Source organism: Choloepus didactylus, chromosome 6 (assembly GCF_015220235.1).
Source record: "Choloepus didactylus isolate mChoDid1 chromosome 6, mChoDid1.pri, whole genome shotgun sequence".
Taxonomy (NCBI): domain Eukaryota; kingdom Metazoa; phylum Chordata; class Mammalia; order Pilosa; family Megalonychidae; genus Choloepus; species Choloepus didactylus.
The window spans coordinates 83,588,433-83,609,082 of NC_051312.1; the positions used below are offsets into that span (position 1 = coordinate 83,588,433).

The following is a 20,650-nucleotide window of genomic DNA, read 5'->3' on the forward strand; positions in this document are numbered from 1 at the left end:
TCTGCTCTCATTTCTCTTGGGTATAAAACTATGAGTGAAAATGTTGGATCATATGGTAGCTCTATTTCCAAAATGACTGTACCATTTGAAGTTTCACCAACAATCTGTGAGGGATCCAGTTTGTCCACATCCTTACCAAAATCAGTTATTGTCTGTCTTTGAATTTTAGCCAATCATTTGGACTTAAAGTGGTATCACACCGGTTTTTGATTTGCATTTCCTTAATGAATTATTACTGTCCATATTTAAAAAATTTTTTTTGTTTTACTCCTAAGAATTATTATAGGGAAGTAGCTATAATTCCAAGACCACCTACTAAATAACTAAAATATACACATTTAAACCAGTTTGTTTATGCCATTGCAGGAAGCCTTTTCTGACACCCCCATCCTGATTCCCTACAATCCTTGCTATGCCAGTCTTCAACAACTCAGAAGTGGAAATCTCTACCTTCTTCCTGATTGGGATTCCAGGGATGGAGAGAGCTCACAGTTGGTTGTCTCTCCCCATTTGCCTCATGTACCTCCTTGCCATCCTGGGGAGCTGCACCATCCTCTTTTTCATAAAGACAGAGAGCTCTCTGCTTGAGCCTATGTGTTATTTCCTCTCCATGCTGTCAGTTTCTAACCTGGGACTGTCCATCTCCTCCCTTCCAACCATGCTGAGAGTCTTCTTATTCAATGCTACAGGGATTTCCTCAGATGCTTGCTTTGCACAAGAATTTTTCATTCATGGATTCTCAGCTATGGAGTCATCAGTACTTCTCATCATGTCCATTGATCGCTTTATAGCTGTCTATAACCCTTTGAAATACACCTCTATCCTTACCAGCACCAGAGTCACTAAAATTGGCCTTGTATTTGCTGTAAAAAGTATTTTTTTGGTCTTCCCTTTTCCCTTTATTATAAAGAGACTGAAATTTTGTAAGAAAAGCTTTTTATCGCACTCCTACTGCCTCCACCAGGATGTCCTGAAGCTGGCCTGTTCTGACAACAGGGTCAATATTATCTATGGATTTTTTGTGGCTCTTACAGCTTTGCTAGAATTAGTGTGCATTTCTGTATCTTATATGCTGATACTGAAAATTGTTCTGGGCATTGCCTCACACAAAGGTCGCCTCAAGGTCCTCAACATTTGCACCTCCCACTTCTGTGCTGTACTCATCTTCTATGTACCTATTGTCTCCTTGGCTGTCCTCCATCAGTTTGCCAAAAATGTTTCTCCATATTATTATAATCACTATTGCTAATATCTTCCTTCTGGTTCCCCCCTTAATGAATCCCATTGTGTACTCTGTGAAGAATCAGCAGATTAGAAATCAGATCCTGGGGAAATTATGTGAGAAAAAGGGTTGATGGGAAAATTCAGTTACAGTGAAAATCCAACTCAGTTGGCAATTTATGAATAAATGTAAGGAACTGTGAATGACAATGAAGGAATTGGAATTGAATACAACAGTGAGAAGCAATAGGATCAAGAACAGTATTGAAGAAGAAGGATAATTAAAGAATACATAAGAAATCAACCAACACAATTACCTGTAGGAATTTTTATTAGGAGCCCTTAGGAAGTATAGGTGCCATTTTATTGCACCAGGGATTAGGAACAGTTACTTAGTAATGACCATGAATCTCCATGGAAATATTAAGGATTGAGTAATGCAACACCTAAGGTCCTTAAAATCATAGTGGATCATAATACCCATCGATGTGAACTTAATGTGACTGGCAAAACTTGCTCATGTCCAATCCCTACACCACTAAACCAATCACTGTTATTGGAATACTCAAAAGAAGTGTATTTCCTTCCCAGAAGAGCTAGAGAAATGATATTTGACAAGAATAAACAAAACAAAACAATTAAATAAATCAAAAGAAAACAAAACCAGTAATAGTCTGTTAGAACTGTCAAAAATGGCACAATGACATCACTGAGAAGGAATCATATAAAGAACAGTAGTTAAGAAAAATAAGGGATACATAAGAAATCAACTTACGTAGAAGCCTGTAGGAATTTTATTGGGAATCCTTAGAAAACCCATATAACATTTTATTACATGAGGGAATTCAGAACTGAAATACTTAATAATGATCTTGAATCCTCTTGGAAATATTGTCATCTTTAGAGTGCTATGATGAAGAACATACAGGTACCTAGGTATATGACATTTTCACTGAACAGCGCATGTACCAGAGCCATGCAAGGGCTCCTCTAAATGACTGATTAATCTTTCCCAAGGAATTAAAATCACTGAGAAGATTTTAAAATCTTGAAGATCAGGAGAATCATAGGTCAATATACCAAAGTATATTTAACTCATTCTCCTATTGGTGGATATTGGGGTTGTTTCCAGTTTCTAGCTGTTATGGGCAAAATTCCAATGAACATTCTTAGACAGTGTTACAATTTTTAAAAGTAAGGTAATTTCTCTAGAACTGGGATTTGGTGGTCGTAGAGTAAACATATACTTAGCTCTGACAGATAATGCTATATAGTTTTTCACCATAGTTATACCCATTTACACTCCCTCCAGAAAATTGTAAGAGTTCCAGTTGCTCCACATCTCCCTGCTTTTATTATCAATATGAATTTTATATTTTTTTCTTTGTTCCTGATAATTGTTTGGCCCAGATGAACTACCTGCCATGTTTTAGTTTTATCTTAATTTATATTGCTGTGGTACAAATGAACTCATTCCCCAGAGCTGGACATTAAGCCAATGGATACATAGCATCACTGTAGTAACCACCACAAACAACAATGACAACAACAAAAGCAAAAATACACAGATGCATGCTGCTATCTCATTGGAAGGACCTAGAGAAAGTAAGAGTGGAAAGGAGGGAATTCTTAACAATATAGTGAAGGGAGGTACAAACCAAAGCCCATATGGAATTTAAAAAAATCACTCATCACAGAATTTGTAAAAGTTGGGGCAAAAAGGTATGGTAAAACTTCTTCATGTTCCTTTTCCTTAGTCAACTCAATATTAACACCCATCCAAAGACTATAATTGATCAACATGAGTTGTTTTTGTTTTTGTTTTTTCCTCTACTCTAAGAGCATTTTCCTCAGTGTCCCTATACTATGTTATCTTCTTATCTCAAAAGAACACAACTATAGAGTTAAGTGCTCCATATTACCCCCTCCTAGTTAACTGGTAGGCAGTTTAGAATGCAGAAATGAATACACAATTTCAGCCAGTCAGGCAATCCATAACTCTTCAGATATTGATTGGCTGTCTTGATTACATGAAATATGTTAATTTTGTGGGACTCTGATTTTCCTGAGTTCCTACCCTATCTCTACCACATAATCCATGTGACCTGGAACTGACTACTTGACCTCTCTGAAAAACATTTTCTTCCTCAGTAAAATGGAGATAACAACAGTACTTGCTATTATTCAAAATATTTATGGATTCAAAATGGTGGTCTAGTAATGAAGAAAAATCAGTGTTGCATAATTAAAATACTAAAAAAATATTGACTATTATGTTGTGCAAAATGTTGATCAGAAGAGATTAAAAACACTTAGAGTTGTGTCTTGTAAAATTTTAAGCATGAAGATATATTATTGTGAGAGGACTTGTTGGAAAAGGGCAGATTTGGGGACGGAGAGAATGGAGTCTCTGCACTAGTTGGTTTTAAGGAATATTTTGTTAGTAATGTCCAGAAGTATCTGAAGGATATATCCAGGGTTTAGGAGGAAAGTCTACACTAAAATTATATGTTCTAGGGCATTTGTCCCGCATCACCTCCTTGAATGCAGACTCGACTCACAACACCTCTGCTTTGACTCTGCCCTGCTAACCAGTAGAGGTTCCATAGCATCAGCACAGGATTTGCCATCTCTCTCCCATATTGGATTATTATGGAATGCTCTCAAATCAAGGCAGTTTCTTACCAGGAACTAGATGTTTATTTCATTTCCTTGGTATTAGCTATTTCTGTGGATTCATTATATCATCTCATGTTCATTCTTATCCTCAGAGCAGATCCAGTCCATCTGTGATCCCCTGAGAGGTTTGTGCCCCCAAGAAAGGTGACTGGAGAAGAAACAAGACCTTGTCTATCAGGAGGCGCCTTTGGTGGCAAACAAATTAAATGACTTCCTGGGTTTTCATGCTGAGATTCTTGTCTCCAAAGTGTCCTCCAAATTATCCATTCTCTGATAAGTAAACATTCTCTGAGAAGTACCCAGATGTCCTCATCTAGTTAGTTTCAGCTTTAATTCTCTCTCTCTCTCTTTTTTTTTTTTTTGTCAGACTGTTCATTTAAAAGACTGTGTAAATAGACTTCTATTTTGGGGGGGCTCAGCCTTTAACACAATTCAGATTTTCCTAAGTTGTGATACTAATCATGTCTGGTACATTATTCTCCAGTAAATACTACACTAGCTAGTGATAAATTCCATCCAGGAAACAAAATCAAAACAGCTTCTCTTGGTAATCTCTATACTGAGAGCCCTTACAAATATATACGTTATTTGAAAGTAGTGGAGCTATTGCAAGGATGTCTTTATAACTAACAGTGTCCGGACTGCTGGGGACATGTTTAATGGCAGCTGAGTTCTGAGAAGACCACACATATTTCAGAGATCCAAAACTGAGGATGAAGTTGTCTGAGAAATCTCTTTGTCTTCATGTAGCATCACTCTTGAAATCATGTAGTCCATACGACACCTTATTTAGGATATAATAGCAAGATGATCCTGAGATAGTAGAGAACTCCAGGTTAATGGATTAGGGATTACTAACATTTTACAAGGAAAATAAATTCAGGTGTATATCTGCATGCAAAATGCAAATCTAGTTTCTCTATAGGAAAGACATGACAAAAATGATTTTCCAAGCATTCTCTTCTCTGCATGATAGCCACACCAATGGTTTGCTCTGTGAAAAGAGATCTGGAAGAAGCTAGGACCTTCAACAACTGCTGTTTTCCTAATTAATTTCCAGATATTCATACTTTACCAACCAAAACATTTCTGTGTTTCATTGCAGAGTCCTTTGAATACAACATCAACAGATTACATGATGAAATCTCTATCTTCTTCTTGATTCAGTTGTCAGGACTAGAATATGCACATATCTGGATCTCTGTCCCTAGCTGTATCATGTACTTTGTTGCCATACTTGGAAACTGCACCAACCTTTTTTTCATCAAGTCAGAGCCCTCCCTACATGAGCCCATGTACTATCACCTTTCCATGTTGGCCCTGCTTGACCTGGGCTTGTCCTTATCCTCCCTTTCTACCATACTCAGAATCTTTTTATCCAATTCTTCTAGAATTTCTGCCAATGTGTGCTTTACCAAGGCATTCTTCATCCATGTATTCACTGCCCTGACATCTTCAGTGCCCATGATCATGCCCTTTGACAGCTTACTAGTCATTCACAACACTCTGAGATACAGTCTCATCCTTAATACTGTAGGATGGCCCAAATAGGAGTGATATTTTTCCCTTAAGAGCCTTCTCCTGGTGCTGCACTTTCCCTTCACTTTGAGAAGGTTACAATATTGTGAAAAAAGTCATTTATCCCATTCCTACTTATATAATCTTATATAATTGCGTAGGAGAGGAAGGGGGAGATGGTAACAGGATTAGAGATGAAAAGTGCAAAGCCATGGGGAATTTGTCTCTCTGTAGTTTTCACATCTAATTAGATCATAAGATTATTAGATTAAATAAATTAGAAATGGCTTATACTGCAAGAATAGGTAGCTACATGTGGTGGTTGTCCCAAAGAGAATCCCCTGCCTATAAACCAAGTATACAAATCTACACAGCCTGGCATGGCTGATTCCGTTGATTTAATAAATGGGATTGATTAGGAGTCTAAAGTAGCAAATGACAAAGTAAAAGAATATATATTCAGTAGATTACAAAGGGCTTATCCACTAAATATAAAGAACTACTGTTAGTGTGGAAAAGACAGATACTCCAAAAGTAGAATGGTCAAAAGACTTAGATGCTTCCAAAAGAGGAATCACAAATGGCCAATAAACATATGAACAATGGAGCATAATTTCAAGTTGGAAGTAAATTAGTATCAATGCTGATAATCTGATTTCTTTTAGAACTTGGGACTCAACACTGCTAATGGAATTGCCAGTGAATGTGCTGGCTCATCACAGCTAACAAAAACACCAAGCCAGGAGCAAGAGTTGTTGAATGGCTGTGAGTCTGAATATGTCCCCATGTGCTGATCAGATTCCAATTCCTCAGTCTGACTCTGCATTATGAGTTCATTCCTATATCTGTGTCCTTTGAGTCAACCTCTTAGAGGATTTTCCATGAAGTATGGTGTTATTCTCCAAATAGAACTTATTTATAAGCATCCCCAAGGGCTCTCTGGGCTTCATAAGACAGTGCTCACAAGCAGGAAAGAGGAGTCTAAAGAATTCTGTATACTCCCTGCTCCTAATCACTTTCTTACTATTGAATGCAGAGTGAAGTATAACATTTCACAAAAAGAAATCATCACAAAGTAGATAAGATGTGATTCTGCTCTCTCAGAATATCTGGCATAATTTGCATTCCATCTTCTATCTGTTTGAATCCGGATGAATTGGAATAAATGTTAAAACTAAGGTAGAACAGAAGATGTCCATGAAGATTGAAAATCCTGAAGAACTTCCAAAGAGAGGTAAAGTGTATATGTTGGTGTGTTGTGTGTCCGGGGAAGTTTTACAGATGTAAAACTGATATACCTCACATATTACATGGTTCCTCTTTTTTTATGTGTCCTTGTAGGCAGATAAGTGGCCTTCAAAAAGTTATTGTATTACTCTAGGATTTTGTTTTCTTATCTATAAAATGGATAAAATAATAACAGCATAAGAACATAAATGAGATAATCTATGTAAATCACTGAGTAGAGTATCTGCTATATTACTGTCTAAAAGTTAAAGTAGTAACATACATAATAAAATAATTACACTTATGGATGCTTGCCCAGTATTTTTAAATTAATTTTCAATAGTGACTACTTCTAAAAAACAATATGGTTTTCAAGACAGTAGTGAGACAAATATGAAAACACAAATGGCCACAGTCTATTGACATGAGATCATTTTAGCTGTAGTTAGCACAGTTGGAAAAGCAAGTTCTATTGCTCAGATAAGGCATTTCAGAAGATGGATAAACTCATCAAATGGTAGTCAGCCTGTCTTTATCTGCAGCCTCGGCCTTCCCCATCTGCTAGGTCCCCAAGAGAACCTAGGACAGTGCTCTGGAGCACTCACATAGGTAGAGCTTGAGAAGAAGAGCAAAATCCAACAAAATAGCAGCTAGTATGACAACTAAATTCCAGTTACCATGCTAGGCACTGGAAATGAAGTTAGTGAATAGTACAACCATGAATCTCATCCTTATATACTAGAGGAAGAAGACAGACATCAATCAAGTTTAATTTGGGAAATGACAGAGAAGCTATTTTGTGTAAGAAAGACTTGATTCTGTGCCTGCAGATAGAAGAATATATGTAGTTTTAGAAGCATCTCTTGACTTAATTAAAGGAAGAAAAACAATATGCAACCATGAAGTAGAAAGTTTAGTTATACTATTTCTGGGTATAAGTTAGCATTGTTAGCTGATGACCAATTCAGGAAGATTTTGAGTGTTTTCTGTATAGGCATGAGGTAAGACTATGTATTTTCTAAAGTTTCCTTTTAACTGGGAGACCATATAATTATGAACTTCCAGTTTTTCCATTACTTCAGATGTTCATCCTATTACATAATATGTAGATCTGAATATAGATAGGAAGTAATGTATGGATCTTACCCCTAATCCACACTAAAATTTACCTTTCCCTTCAAGATTTTATTTCTTTTGCCTACAAAGCCTTTATAAAACTGACATGAGAGAGCCATAAAGTTGAAAACCAGGTTTTATGAGATTAGGTCATAGGTGGTTGGATGTGGTTAAAGAATTGTCTGGAACTGTTAAATGGGCAGCCTGAGTTGATTAACAAATGTCCAGATGAGGAAGCAAGTCTTATTTGTCTAATTTGTTTCTGTGTTTGGCCTTTCTTGCAGCCTGAACTGACAGTAGAAACATAGACTACTGACCATAAGAAGGCTCTGCTGGTCCTTTTAGTATCAATGACCCACATTGTACCAGAAAGGGACTTCTGCCATAGCTTCTTTAGAGAATTTGCTACTGCACTGAGTTAACCAAATGGTCAAATATCTTCCTCTTTGTAATGTCTCCTTTTAACAACACAAACATTGAAGCTCTGAGATTCTTCCTTATTGGGATCCCTGGGCTGGAGAAGAGTCACATTTGGATATCCTTTCCTTTCTCTTCCATGTACTTTCTTTCACTCCTCGGTAATTGTACCATCCTCTTCTTTATCAAAACAGAGCCAAGCCTCCAAGAACCCATGTACTATTTCCTCTCTGACCTAGGGTTGTCCCTCTCTTCCTTACCCACCACTTTGGGACTATTCCTGTTTGTTGTCCATGAAATCCATGCAGCTGCATGCTTTGCTCAGGAGTTCTTCATCCACCTGTTCACAGTCACTGAGGCCTCTGTGCTTTCCGTAATGGCATTTGATCGGTATGTAGCTATCTGCAATCCTCTGAGATACAGCACGATCTTAACCAGCTCCCGAGTTATCAAAATGGGTCATACTGATTTCCAAAAATGTTCTTTTGATCCTTCCACTGCCATTTCTCTTGCAACGGCTAAGATACTGCCATCAAAACCTGCTCTCACACTCCTACTGTCTCCACCAGGATGTCATGAAGCTGGCATGCTCTGACAACAGAGTCAATGTTGTCTATGGACTCCGTGCTGCCCTTTCTACCATGCTGGATTTGGTGTTTATTACTTTCTCCTACATGATGATCTTAAAGATAGTACTTGGCATTGCAACCCACAGGGAGCAGTTCAAGGCCCTCAACACTTGCCTCTCTCACATCTGTGCTGTCCTTATCTTCTTTGTGCCCATGCTGAGTGCAGCGATGCTCCACCATTTTGCTAGGAACTTGTCTCCTATGATCCACATCCTCATGGCAGATCTTTTCCTATTGGTGCCACCCCTGATGAATCCCATCGTGTACTGTGTGAAGACCCATCAAATTTGAGAAATGGTTGTGGGGAAGCTTTGTCCCAAAAGATATTAATCAGGGGGATGAGAAAGGGAACACATTTTTCAGTTTAGCTGGTAAAAAACATGATATATTAGAATGTTTTTGGGTTCTATAATCAGATTGAGCACATGGAATAAATGCCTTTGATACTTAGTACACTAAGTACCCTTAGTACCCCCTGAGATCCTGATAAAATTACTTCAGCATTCTCATCCTGAGATCTTGCATTTATAAAATTTGAGCCTTAAATGAGGACTGTCAGATTCTTCTTCCTGCATTAATGTATAAGGAAAATTATAGGAGAAAAATCCTATATCAGTGACCATCTTAAAAATAATTGCCATTCTTTCTTTCACTTTTCTAGCAAATAAGAGAATATTAAGAAAAAAGGATAAATAATTCTTCTTTTTCTGAATGTTCATAAAGATATAGTGGTTTATCTGCCTAATTTCAGGATCCCAAAGTCCCCTGCACATACTCACCAATTTAAAAATTCATCTACAAACAGAATAATTATCATATAGATTAAACTGTAAATACTGTTAATCTGTGATTATGTGAATCAACGACATTACCAAAGCTACTTAAAAAAAAAAACTTACAATGATCCTATATTATTTATTTTAGAGGTCTTTGAAGAAGCACAAATTTCTCATTTGCACATACTTGTCTCTGGCAACTACTTTTTAAAATTTTTTCCATATGTACCTTACCCCTACTTCTTAGTAAATTCCAACTATTTATCTAAGAAGCATCATTTTTATGATTTAAAAGATTAGTGAAGATTTTACCAATTATTTTTCCCTAACAATTCTTTATCCAGATAAGATCACACTTTTACTTTGAAGCCTTCTCTCACCATCCAGCCTAGGTAGATGTTTTAACTTTTTTGTCAGTTTATTTGTTTTCTTTATTAGTCAACTTATATATCCTATATTTCTTTGTAACCATAGGTCTAATTTGTGTAGACATATCTTATGTTTGAGAATACCTTATATAATCATTTTCTGCTAGAATTTGAGCATCAGGAGATCAGTGACTCTGTCTTCATCACTGCTTCATACAACCACTAGCATAATGAGTGGTCCATAATAAACATGCAAATAATTTTGAACAAATGAATGAGCACTTAGCACAAAAAATGGGAATGTATATATATATACACACTCCATATAGTGTGTATATATATATTCTATATGGTGTGTGTATATATATATATGGTGAGCTTTGTGACTTAACCAATTTGTAATACTTACTCATTTTATTAGTTTCTTCTAATACTTCTTCATTTCCCCCTCATAATGTTCCACACTAGCAATTCCAGCTTTCCCTAACTCTATTAGAAAGTTGTACAACTTACATTATAGAAAATTTCATTTATGTGTCTCTTCCATGTCTCTATTTAGTTTTTCTTTTGTGTGGCCAACTCAAGCTTCAATGCCAATTTGTCTTCCTTAGATCCTAAGCAAGGCTGTATATTTTTCTTTTTAATACTTATTCTTACTGCCATGAATAAATATACTTAATAAAGACCTTGAGTGGATAATGAGATGATCATAATTGATGTTTATTTTGATTAAGGAGAGTAGTAAGTATAGCTAAGAGGTTTCAGACATTGGGAAAGTGACTCTGAGGCTCTACTCAAGCTGAGAATAAACCAACTGCAAGGAAGATGCAATTTCTTGACTAGAGATCATGTTCTAGCTACCTATAGTTCCACAACAAACCACTGCAGAACTTAGTGGTTTAAAACAACAACAGGACTCAGCTCCACATCGCTCCAGCTGGGCATCTTCACTGGGGCAGGTGGAACCACTTTCAAGACTGCGCACTTGTAGCTGGTAGTCAATGCTCATTGTCAGCTTTGAGCCTCGCTAAGATCCTATATGTGACCACTCCATGTGGCTTGGGCTTCTAAGAGTATGATGGCTGGATTCCAAGAAGAAATATTCCAAGAAGAAGTTTTCCAAGAAGCAGGAACAGAAAGAAGCTTCCAGTACTCTTAAAAGCTGTGACAGAAACAGGTGCATGGTCACTTCCACTGCATCTATTGAATAAACACTCATGGGGCCAGCTCAGATTCAAAGGAAGGATAAATGAATTCCACTTCTTGATAGGGTAAGTAAAAAATAGTTTGGGGCTGCCTTTAATCTACCACAGGACAGAATTCCTGTTTTCTTAGTTTTATGATCAGTTTCATGAACTGCAAATCATGGATCAGTATAGACCTCCATTTATATACCCCTTCGTTCTTGCTGCTGAGCATTGATGGAGACAATCATAGGGTTTTTCAGATTGGTACCACAATAACTACTATCTCAACTGATCATCAAATATGACTTGGAATTCTATTACTATTTTGCATTCCTGTTCATCTCCCACATCCATTCCTCTCAGGGACCACATAAAGCATTTATCAAGTTTCTTAGTCCTCAGACTCCACTCAATAGCCTCATGTTTCCTCTTTTAAAGGCAATCAAACATGAACTACTCCCACACTTTACTTCCACCTTCCCTAAAGCCTTCCATATCTATTCTTCCAACTTATCCCATTCCTCTTCCTAATACAAATACTCCTCTCTTCTAAAACTTAATCCAATCATCTAAAAAGTAAATTCCATATCTTCTTGTCTCTTCAGAGACCTTGCTGCACCTTCTATATTTTTCTTATGTCTTAAATCTCCCTGATAATAGCTAATCATCCTCAGCCTATAAATACCCTTGTCTCCCCATTTTAGAAGAGTTGCATATTTTCAGTTCTCATATATAATTTTAATATATTTTATTAATTTATTCACATATACATGCATTTATCACTTTTATGCCCTTTAACACAAATGCATCCATGTGTTAATATTCTTTATTAAAGTGAACTCCCCCCACCTTTTGTTTCTTGGCTCTTCCTTTCTTCTTCCTCAGTCTACCTTCCAGACATGAGGAAATCACTCTATCCCTCAATCAACTAGTGTTATCAGGGAACAGTGTTTCTCAAGTAGTGCACTATCATATTGAGGCAGGACAGTGCCAGGTGGGGATGTTCTGTGTAGTGCAGGATGTTTACTGACCCTGGCACTCAATGCCAGTAGCTTGCCCAGGCCTTTGGAAAGGGGGTTTTATATAGCCCCTGGTTGGGAACCCTTCTAGAACCTTGTTATATTTTTCTCCATACTCATACAACCATACAATAACATATATGCTGAAGGAGTTCCTGATACTGAACAACCTTTGCATTTATTAAATAACTAAAGCCAGAAAATAAAATCCAAGACTGAACAAAAAGCATCCTAATGCTTGATTCTAGGTATCCCTTGACCACAGACATGATAGCATTTTCAGCCTTAATACTTGTTTGCTTCAGGCCCCCCTGCTCATGTGTTTGGGTTTCTCAGCCTCTTATGGCCTCCATCCTCAGCTGAGAGCCTTAAGACCCCCAGGGAATTCTCAGTCAGCAGAGCCCCTGAGGAGATACTGCTGGGCTCTTGAAAAAGTCTCTGTGTTTTAAACAGGGGATATTCATATGACTGAGCTACCCTGTGACCTGAGTTCTGACTGGTGTGTGCTCTCTGAGCCCCTTTGCTCCAGCTGCTGGTAATCAGGTATGTATTGCAAGCAGAATCACATAGAAAAGAGCCAGGAATGCAGAGATAACTGGGACACCAAGAACCAGGACCATACACTGACCCCTCAGATTTAGCTATTTGCTAAATCCCCACATCAAGTTAGTCAAGGCAGTTTGGGGTGGCAGATTGACTGGGGATCAAAGACCTGCAGTTCTAGTCTTGGCTTTATCACCGTATGTGACTGTACAAAAGTCTACTTCACCTAATGGAACATAAGTTTTTTTCTCTTTAAAATGGGAATTGAAATCTCTACCTTCCCTATCTTTGATTTATGTATTATCAAAATTAAATATGAAAGTGGATTTGAAAGTGCTTTGTAATGATCAAGCTCTTTATTAATAAAAATCAAGATTGTTCTTGGAGGAATTTTGCAAACCTTCACCAACACAGCTGCTGATAATTGTAAATGACTTCATGTGCAATTATCTGAGGAATAAGGGACAGTGGGAGTCAGGGTGCCAAGGGGATCTCTGCTTAGCTCACCTGTCCTCTGTCTCTGCCATAGGTCCTAGGATGCCATCCTTTTATCCCAATATATTAGTGCTGAAAGGAGGATCAATAGATGTTCGGTGTAGTCTAGTGGATTAATTTGCTAACTCTTTAATCCATTAATTTGAGGTGAGTACTACTGAGAAGAAAATGTAAACTGCACTAAAAATTATTTTCTTTAATCTATGGTATCTCATTTCTCTTTTCTCATCTATCTATTCATGCATTTATTCAACATTTATTCAGCACATTTCATTAAGTTCCACGTATGTGCCAGGATTACAAGGCTCTAGTGTTATAGCAATTCCTTCTCTTAGGCTGTTCATAACTTGCTTTTACTTTTTTTTGCCACCTCATACTTTGCACATTTACCTCTTACCCATACTGAAAACATAATATGCAAGGAATATTTCTGGAAGTGGTTAGGGAAGATAGAGGCTGGGATGGAACACTCTAGATACAACTTCTCAATAAGCAGGCAGAATGACCTTTGCCTGTGTGGAGACACACGGGTGAAATAGATGACCTCTAAATATTTCTTCTTTCTTAAACTCTGAGAGAGGGCTCAGAGTAAGAATGGATGGAAACCAGCTTTACTGTGAATCTGTTGGCTGAAGCCACATGCATATATAAGCTCTTCTTTGAACTTTTCCTTGACAAAGGTAAATATTTCCCCAACAAAGGTAAACATTTCCCCTCCTTATGTTCATTCTATTTTCTCTTTCAATCACCACTCTTAAACTCAGAGTGAGCTTGCATTGTGTTTGCTTCCCACAGCCAGCCTACATTTCAAATCCTATGGCATCTACTTTTTGCTTCATGGTGCATTTCCTCTCCAAGCCTCAACTTCTACCCTTCATTTCATCCTCTCTGCTAGCTACCTCTGTTTATATCTTTTTCATGTTTTTTCTTTTGGAATAAAACAAAAGTGTTTATTATTATTATAGTAATTATTATTATTTGTTTTTATTTGAAGTATGTGTGGCAAACGCTAGGTATGCATTTTTCTCCTTTCTTTATGCTCAGCCCTGCAATGTCCCTCTAGTTTATTGAGAAAAAGGAAGCATTTTGGAAAGTACTTTCAACTTCCCAACACTTCCTTAAAATATCCTTGTATTTTCTTATTGAAAAATTACATAGAACACAAACTTTTTATTTATTTCTCCACCACTGATAACTTAAGCCCACCACTGTCCTTGTCATTCATGCTATTGAAATTGAACAAAAAAATCAATGATAACCTCACCATCATAAGTGCAATGCCTTTTGAATGACCCTTATATCACTTTGCTTCTATTTTGTGGTCAACAGTGATGATTTGACTTTATCAATATTTTATGCTCCTTTTATCATAATTTCTTCTCTCTTCTATCTTTTCTTGTTCTAATTTCATGTTGTACCTTCATTTAAAAGAGTTCCCAGAATCAACTACTGAGCTACTGCCTTCTCTTTCCAGATTGTATCTGCTAGGAATTTTTTCCATGATCCTAACAGATATTCTGTAAGTCAAGGCCTCATTCAAATCAAAGATCCATATAATATAATATTTTCCAAAACTCTTCCCAGGAATTTGTTCTTAAGCTTACATGTAGCATGTCCTAAATTGAACTAAGCTCCCAAAAGATGTTTCCTCTCTACTGCTACCCATCTTGGCCATGTTAAGGTTATGCATACAATGGAAGTGGGTATCCACAGACTGTCCAAAGTAGAAACACACAGATTTTGTAAATTATTTTTTTTATTTTTGTAAAAGCTAAAATGCTGTGAAGTAGTCATAGGAAATAAAGGGTAAGAGCCAGTAATGTAGACTTTAAAGTATATTCTCAGTGTCTAAATTCCATCCCCAGGCCTTACTTGCTGTTGCCTCACCTAGGTCACTTCCACCTCTTTATGCCACAACTCTAATATGCTCTCAAGAATAGAACCTATATCATAAAATTGTTGGGAGAATTGAATGAGATAATAAACCTTTGTCACTTAGAAACATATCTACTAAATGTTGGTTTTTATGCATGTGATAAACAACATATTAGTCACACTATGCTAATATACATAGCACTCAACGTAGAGTAGCTTGTAATCAAAAGTTCTGGAGGCAGAAGAAAAGGAAAACTCAGTTAAGATGTTACAGGAATAGAACTATGCCTGGGTACTTCCCTATCCAAGCCCCAGAGACATACTTCACTCTGAGAGTCTTCAGATTTAGTGCCCTCATTCTAAGCTATAGAACAAAGGCTTTTCCCTGTCTCTTCAGGCTTTTCTTTGTTCCTTCTGCTTCAGACCTGATGCATACCTCATCTGCATCCCCATCTCTACATCTAGTCCCAGGTTAGCTGTCCTGATGTTGGAGACACATGTCTCTCCTCCTCTTTCTCAGAGTAAAGACCCAAAGCCCTCTTTCTGCAATTATTTGTTTTCCAAAGACCCAACTTCTTCTAAGACATTCTCCAGTTCCATGCTTCATATTCACATACCACCATTTATTCCCACCAAAAATCATTTATGTACAGACAGGAGAGACATTGCTCTAGTCATAAGGTATAAAGTCAAGAAGTGCAACAGAAATTTGCTGGAGAATTCCTCCATCATTCACTGTAGGCTAGGCACTGTGGGATGATACACAATATCCCAATCCCCAAGCAAATTGCAAACATACTTGAGAGGCATCATGTACCCCTGTTTCTAGCAAACAATTATGCAAAATCATTTGCAGAACCAGTTCCCCATTATATGATACAAATTCTATATGCTTTAAGTGATTGAACTGAAGATTTTTTTTCAGGAAGGAGCACATGAAAGAAGTGCCATTTGAGGTGACCTCATTAAACCTCTGAGAGGCCAACACTGATGTGCATACCACCCTAAGGCTAATTGACATGGCATTCATGAGCTATAGCCATCTCCTCTAAGGATCCTCTTCCTAGACCCTCTAGGAAAGTCCAATACATCAGGTCCCCTGATTCTCTCCCATTCCATCTGCAGATCATTCCTCACTCACTGATCGTGGGGCATTTAGGTGAGTGGGAATTCAGCTTCATCACTCTTCAGGGATCTCATTCTATGTTGCAGGTTGGTGAATCCAAAGATTTTAAAGCCATGACAATCCTGAATAATAGCTTCCAAAAAGCTACTTTCTTCCTGACGGGCTTCCAAGGTCTGGAAGATCTCCATGGCTGGATCTCTATTCCCTTCTGCTCCATCTACTTGACAGTTATTGTAGGGAACCTTACCATCCTCCATGTCATCCACACCGATGCCACCCTCCATGAACCCATGTACTATTTCTTGGCCATGCTGGCCCACACAGACTTGGGTCTTTGCCTTTCCACACTGCCCACCATTCTGGGTATCTTCTGGTTTGATGCCCGAGAGATTGGCATCCCTGCCTGCTTCACTCAGCTATTCTTCATCCATACCTTGTCTCTGGTGGAGTCTTCAGTTCTATTGTCCATGTCCATCAACCGCTATGTGGCCATCTGCAACCCGCTGTGTTACTCCACCATCCTTACACCTGCACGCATTGTCAAGATGGGGCTGAGCTCGGTGCTCAGAAGTGCCCTCCTCATCCTCCCCCTGCCATTCCTTCTTAAGTGCTTCCAGTACTGCCACTTCCATGTGCTGGCCCATGCCTATTGCCTGCACCTGGAGATAGTGACGCTGGCCTGCTCCAGCATCACTGTCAGCCACATCTATGGGCTCTTTGTTGTGGCCTGCACGGTGGGTGTGGACTCCCTGCTCATCTTCCTGTCCTATGCCCTTATCCTCCACACTGTGCTGAACATCGCCTCCCGCCGGGAGCGACTTCGGGCCCTCAACACCTGTGTCTCCCATATCTGTGCTGTGCTCCTCTTCTACATCCCCATGATTGGCTTGTCTCTTGTGCACTGCTTTGGTGAACATCTGCCCCACATCATACACCTCCTTATGTCTTAGTGTATCTGCTGGTGCCACCCCTCATGAACCCCATTGTCTGCAGCATTAAAACCAAGCAGATCCGCCAATGCATTGTTAAGAAGTTTGAGTTTGTAAGGTCACATAAGTGTTTCTGGCAGAATTAGTTTAGGGTATAGGGAGGAAGGTTTGGGCATAAAGCCCATAGATCATTTGGTTTTTGTAATGCTGTGGAAAAAAGAAAAACTAACTCCCAGTTATCTGCAAAAAAGAAATTGGCTCTGAGACAAACTGGCTGTGTGACCTTGGAGATACCTCTTTGTTCTTTAGTTTCCTCAATTGCAGAATGAACCTGAAAATAACTATGGCACCTTCTTTGTAGGGATGTTAAATGAGATAATTCTTGTAAAACTCTTAACATAGTGCCTGACAAATATAAAATTGCAATAAATATTAACTGGATACAATTTGAAAGTATCCAAAAGTACAAAAATTTCATCTTTCATTCCTCTGGGCAGTGGAATTGTATCTATGATTTAACTTTATAATGTTTATTTTAAGTTATCTTATTTTATTGAAATTATAATTTTTTATTTATTTTCAGATGATTTGCACACACAGCTACCGAGAGCCCAAGCAGTGCTGTTATAGGGCAGAGATTAGAATGACTTTTCACAAGGGTTCTCAGTAATACACACCCACAAAGTTAAGGGAAGGAGCAGATGCCCTGAAAGTTTATGGATAATCTTCAAAAGAGGTAATTGAGTTTGAGGGTAAATATTTACCATCTGAGTGACTAATCAGGGACTTGATTTTTATGCTCTATTTATTCTCTATGGTGCTTGAGTGGAAAGGTGTGTGGGGGTGTGGGGGTGTGGGTGGAGAAGCATGTATTATTTTGTGTTTGTTTGCAAGATATTTCTCTCATCTTTGTATCCAGGCATATCAAACACACACATACACACACGCACATGCAACTATTGTTCTTTGTGTGTTTTGATGGTCCTGTGTGTCTGTGTTTGGCTGTGCCATGCTGGTTTGTTTTGGTACTTATGTCCTAGTTATCCAGTTTGTGTACATGCATTTCTGTACATTACCACATGTGTCTGGATACATCTGGAGCAAACTCTGCCAGTTTATATATTCATGTAGGTAGATATGTCCTCCTCTAGGACATTATCTGGGTAATGGGAAGAAGAGAAGGTTTTGACTCAGCTGGTCTCTTCCCTTTCCAGTAACTTTGGTGTACCTGCAGATACCAAAAAGGAGGTTACTGGATAGTGGATGGGAAAAACAAAGATTTAATATTTCACCATGAAGAGGCAGTAAAAATAATTAGCAAATATACAAGAAAGTTGACTACATCCCCAAAATGACCAATTTAGAGCCTTTTCTTTCACTGTGAGGAAGAGAGCAGGGGAACCACAAACAAAACTACTTTCACATAACTTTACATAGGTACATGTGAATATGAATGCATACAAGTGTACATATATATTTATACAATGGCTCATATATTTCAAATATGTAGCTTCATATAATATACATCCTAATAGAAAACCAAATTTTAAACACACACACGCTGAAGAAGAGTGTTCACATATTTACACAAATGAAACCATACAGATATGCATATGCATACATATATGTCCCAAATCACAAACCACTGGCAGCTATGCTTGTTCTTAGTGAGGATTTATATTCAGGAATAAAGCTACCAGCCTTTGGCCAGAGCATGGGTTGCATCCTTCATTGATTTGCCACTCTCATTTATTTTATTTTACTTATTTTCTGCAAGTTTTACAACCTGGTCCCTGTAACTAACCCTTTGGACTTGCCAGTGGGTATTATAAAATTTGTGAGACTGAAGCCCTGAGAGAGTTATAATGAAGCCTGTGTTTGAGTGTAAGAGGAGTGGGGAGCATCTCTTTTACAGAGGTCAACCAACACAGACACTCTATCCATTTGTCCTAAGAGTCTTAGAAGCTGCTTTTAAGCCTTCTGTCATGTTTTCTGTTGCCTCTTCACCACCAACTTTTTACTTAGTTCCTGGCAGCTTGCTTGGAAATCAGGATAGGATATAAATAAGTTTGACTTTGGAGATTAGCTTTCCCTAGGTTCAAAAAGTTCAAGAAATATCCACTTCTTCTTACAGTATTATGTCTAAGTAATCCTGAAAGATGCAATTTCATATCTGTTAGTAAGGATCATGGATGGATTTATTCACTACTAGAAGTATTGTATTTTCTGAGTTTATTATGTTCATAAAATTATGGTGGAGAAAAGATTACCCTTCCTGTTTTGGGGTATTATATAAAGAATCATCAACATATGGTGGTTATGTCATATGTATAGGTAAAATGTGAATAAAATCCAAAGGACACATACTGGAGAGGATGTGGAGAAGTTGGAACTCTTATTCATTGCTGGTGGGACTGTATAATGGTATAGTCACTCTGGAGGATAGTTTGGTGGTTCCTCAGAAAACTAGATATCAATTTACCCTATGATCCAGTAATTTCACTTCTCGGTATATACCCAGAAGATCTGAAAGCAGTGACATAAACAGATATTTGCACACCAATATTCATAGTGGCATTATGAACAATTGCCAAGAGATGGAAACAATCCAAATGTCCTTCAACAGACGAATGGATAAACAAAATGTGGTATACTACGCAGCAGTAAGACGGTATGAGATCGTGAAACACATAACAACATGGAGGAAACTTGAAGACATAATGAAATAAGCCACACACAAAAGGAGAGAGATTGTATATTACCACTAATGTGAACTCTCTGAAAATGTAAGATAAGTGTCTTTAAAAGTAGAATATTGGGGGAGGCAGGGCAAGATGGCAGAGTGGTGAATGGCAGAATTTCGTCTCTCCCCTAGAGCAGCTGGCAATTACCCAAGAACTATATGAAACAGTGCTTTCAGGGTCTCCAGTAACCAGTCACACATCGGATGCAAGTTTGGAATTGGAGGAAAAACTGAGATCGCAGTGAACATTGTAAGCTCCCCGGACCAGGGGTCTGGTGCCCCTCCCCACCCAGACCTCACAGACTTTCTTCCTGCTGGCTCCCTGAAAGGGGGGAAAAAAAAGACCAAAAAACAGCAATCTGCTGAGGGCAAGAAGGGAGGCTCAACCCAGCCTCAACTGCAGAATTAATTAACAAATTAATTAACTAATATTTGGAGCTGGGGTGCTAAAGAAGGGCTGGGCTCTGAGAAGTGGGGGCATGTAAAAGCAGGCACCCATTCCCAGACTCCAAAAAAGCCATTTTTTTTCCCTACATTTTGTCCCTTCTGGCTTCTCACAGATCCCTTATCCTTTTGCATTTCAATAGCCCCCAGCAGGGGTGGAACTGAAACTGTTGCAGAGTAATAATCAGACAATAGCCCAAAGCATATCTTTAAATGCTCTATTCTGACACTGACAATACTTCCAGGCTGGGGAAAGACTTTTAAAAGAGACTCTTTTTTTCTTATTTCTTTTTCTTGTTTTTCTTTTCTATTTTTTTTTTTAAATCTAAAAGTAATAT

At 38.1% G+C, this 20,650-nt stretch overlaps 2 protein-coding genes and 1 pseudogene across 2 annotated transcripts; all 3 read left to right on the plus strand.

The window, feature by feature from the left end:
• Positions 1-475: 475 nt before the first annotated feature.
• LOC119538052 (olfactory receptor 51A7-like) lies at positions 476-1,249 on the plus strand. Its single transcript, XM_037840768.1, has one exon. It carries the CDS (start codon positions 476-478, stop codon positions 1,247-1,249), a length of 774 nt encoding a protein of 257 aa, XP_037696696.1.
• Positions 1,250-8,212: 6,963 nt separating this feature from the next.
• On the plus strand, positions 8,213-9,098 carry LOC119538020 (annotated as a pseudogene).
• Positions 9,099-16,309: 7,211 nt separating this feature from the next.
• LOC119538683 (olfactory receptor 51G1-like) lies at positions 16,310-17,271 on the plus strand. The gene is given in 2 exon segments (XM_037841822.1): positions 16,310-17,141; positions 17,144-17,271. Coding segments are annotated over 2 exon segments (960 nt in total).
• Positions 17,272-20,650: the final 3,379 nt, after the last annotated feature.

Bases quoted from the DNA above. Each gene is read 5' to 3' on its own strand.
- LOC119538052 (XM_037840768.1), top strand. From the start codon at position 476: ATGGAGAGAGCTCACAGTTGGTTGTCTCTCCCCATTTGCCTCATGTAC.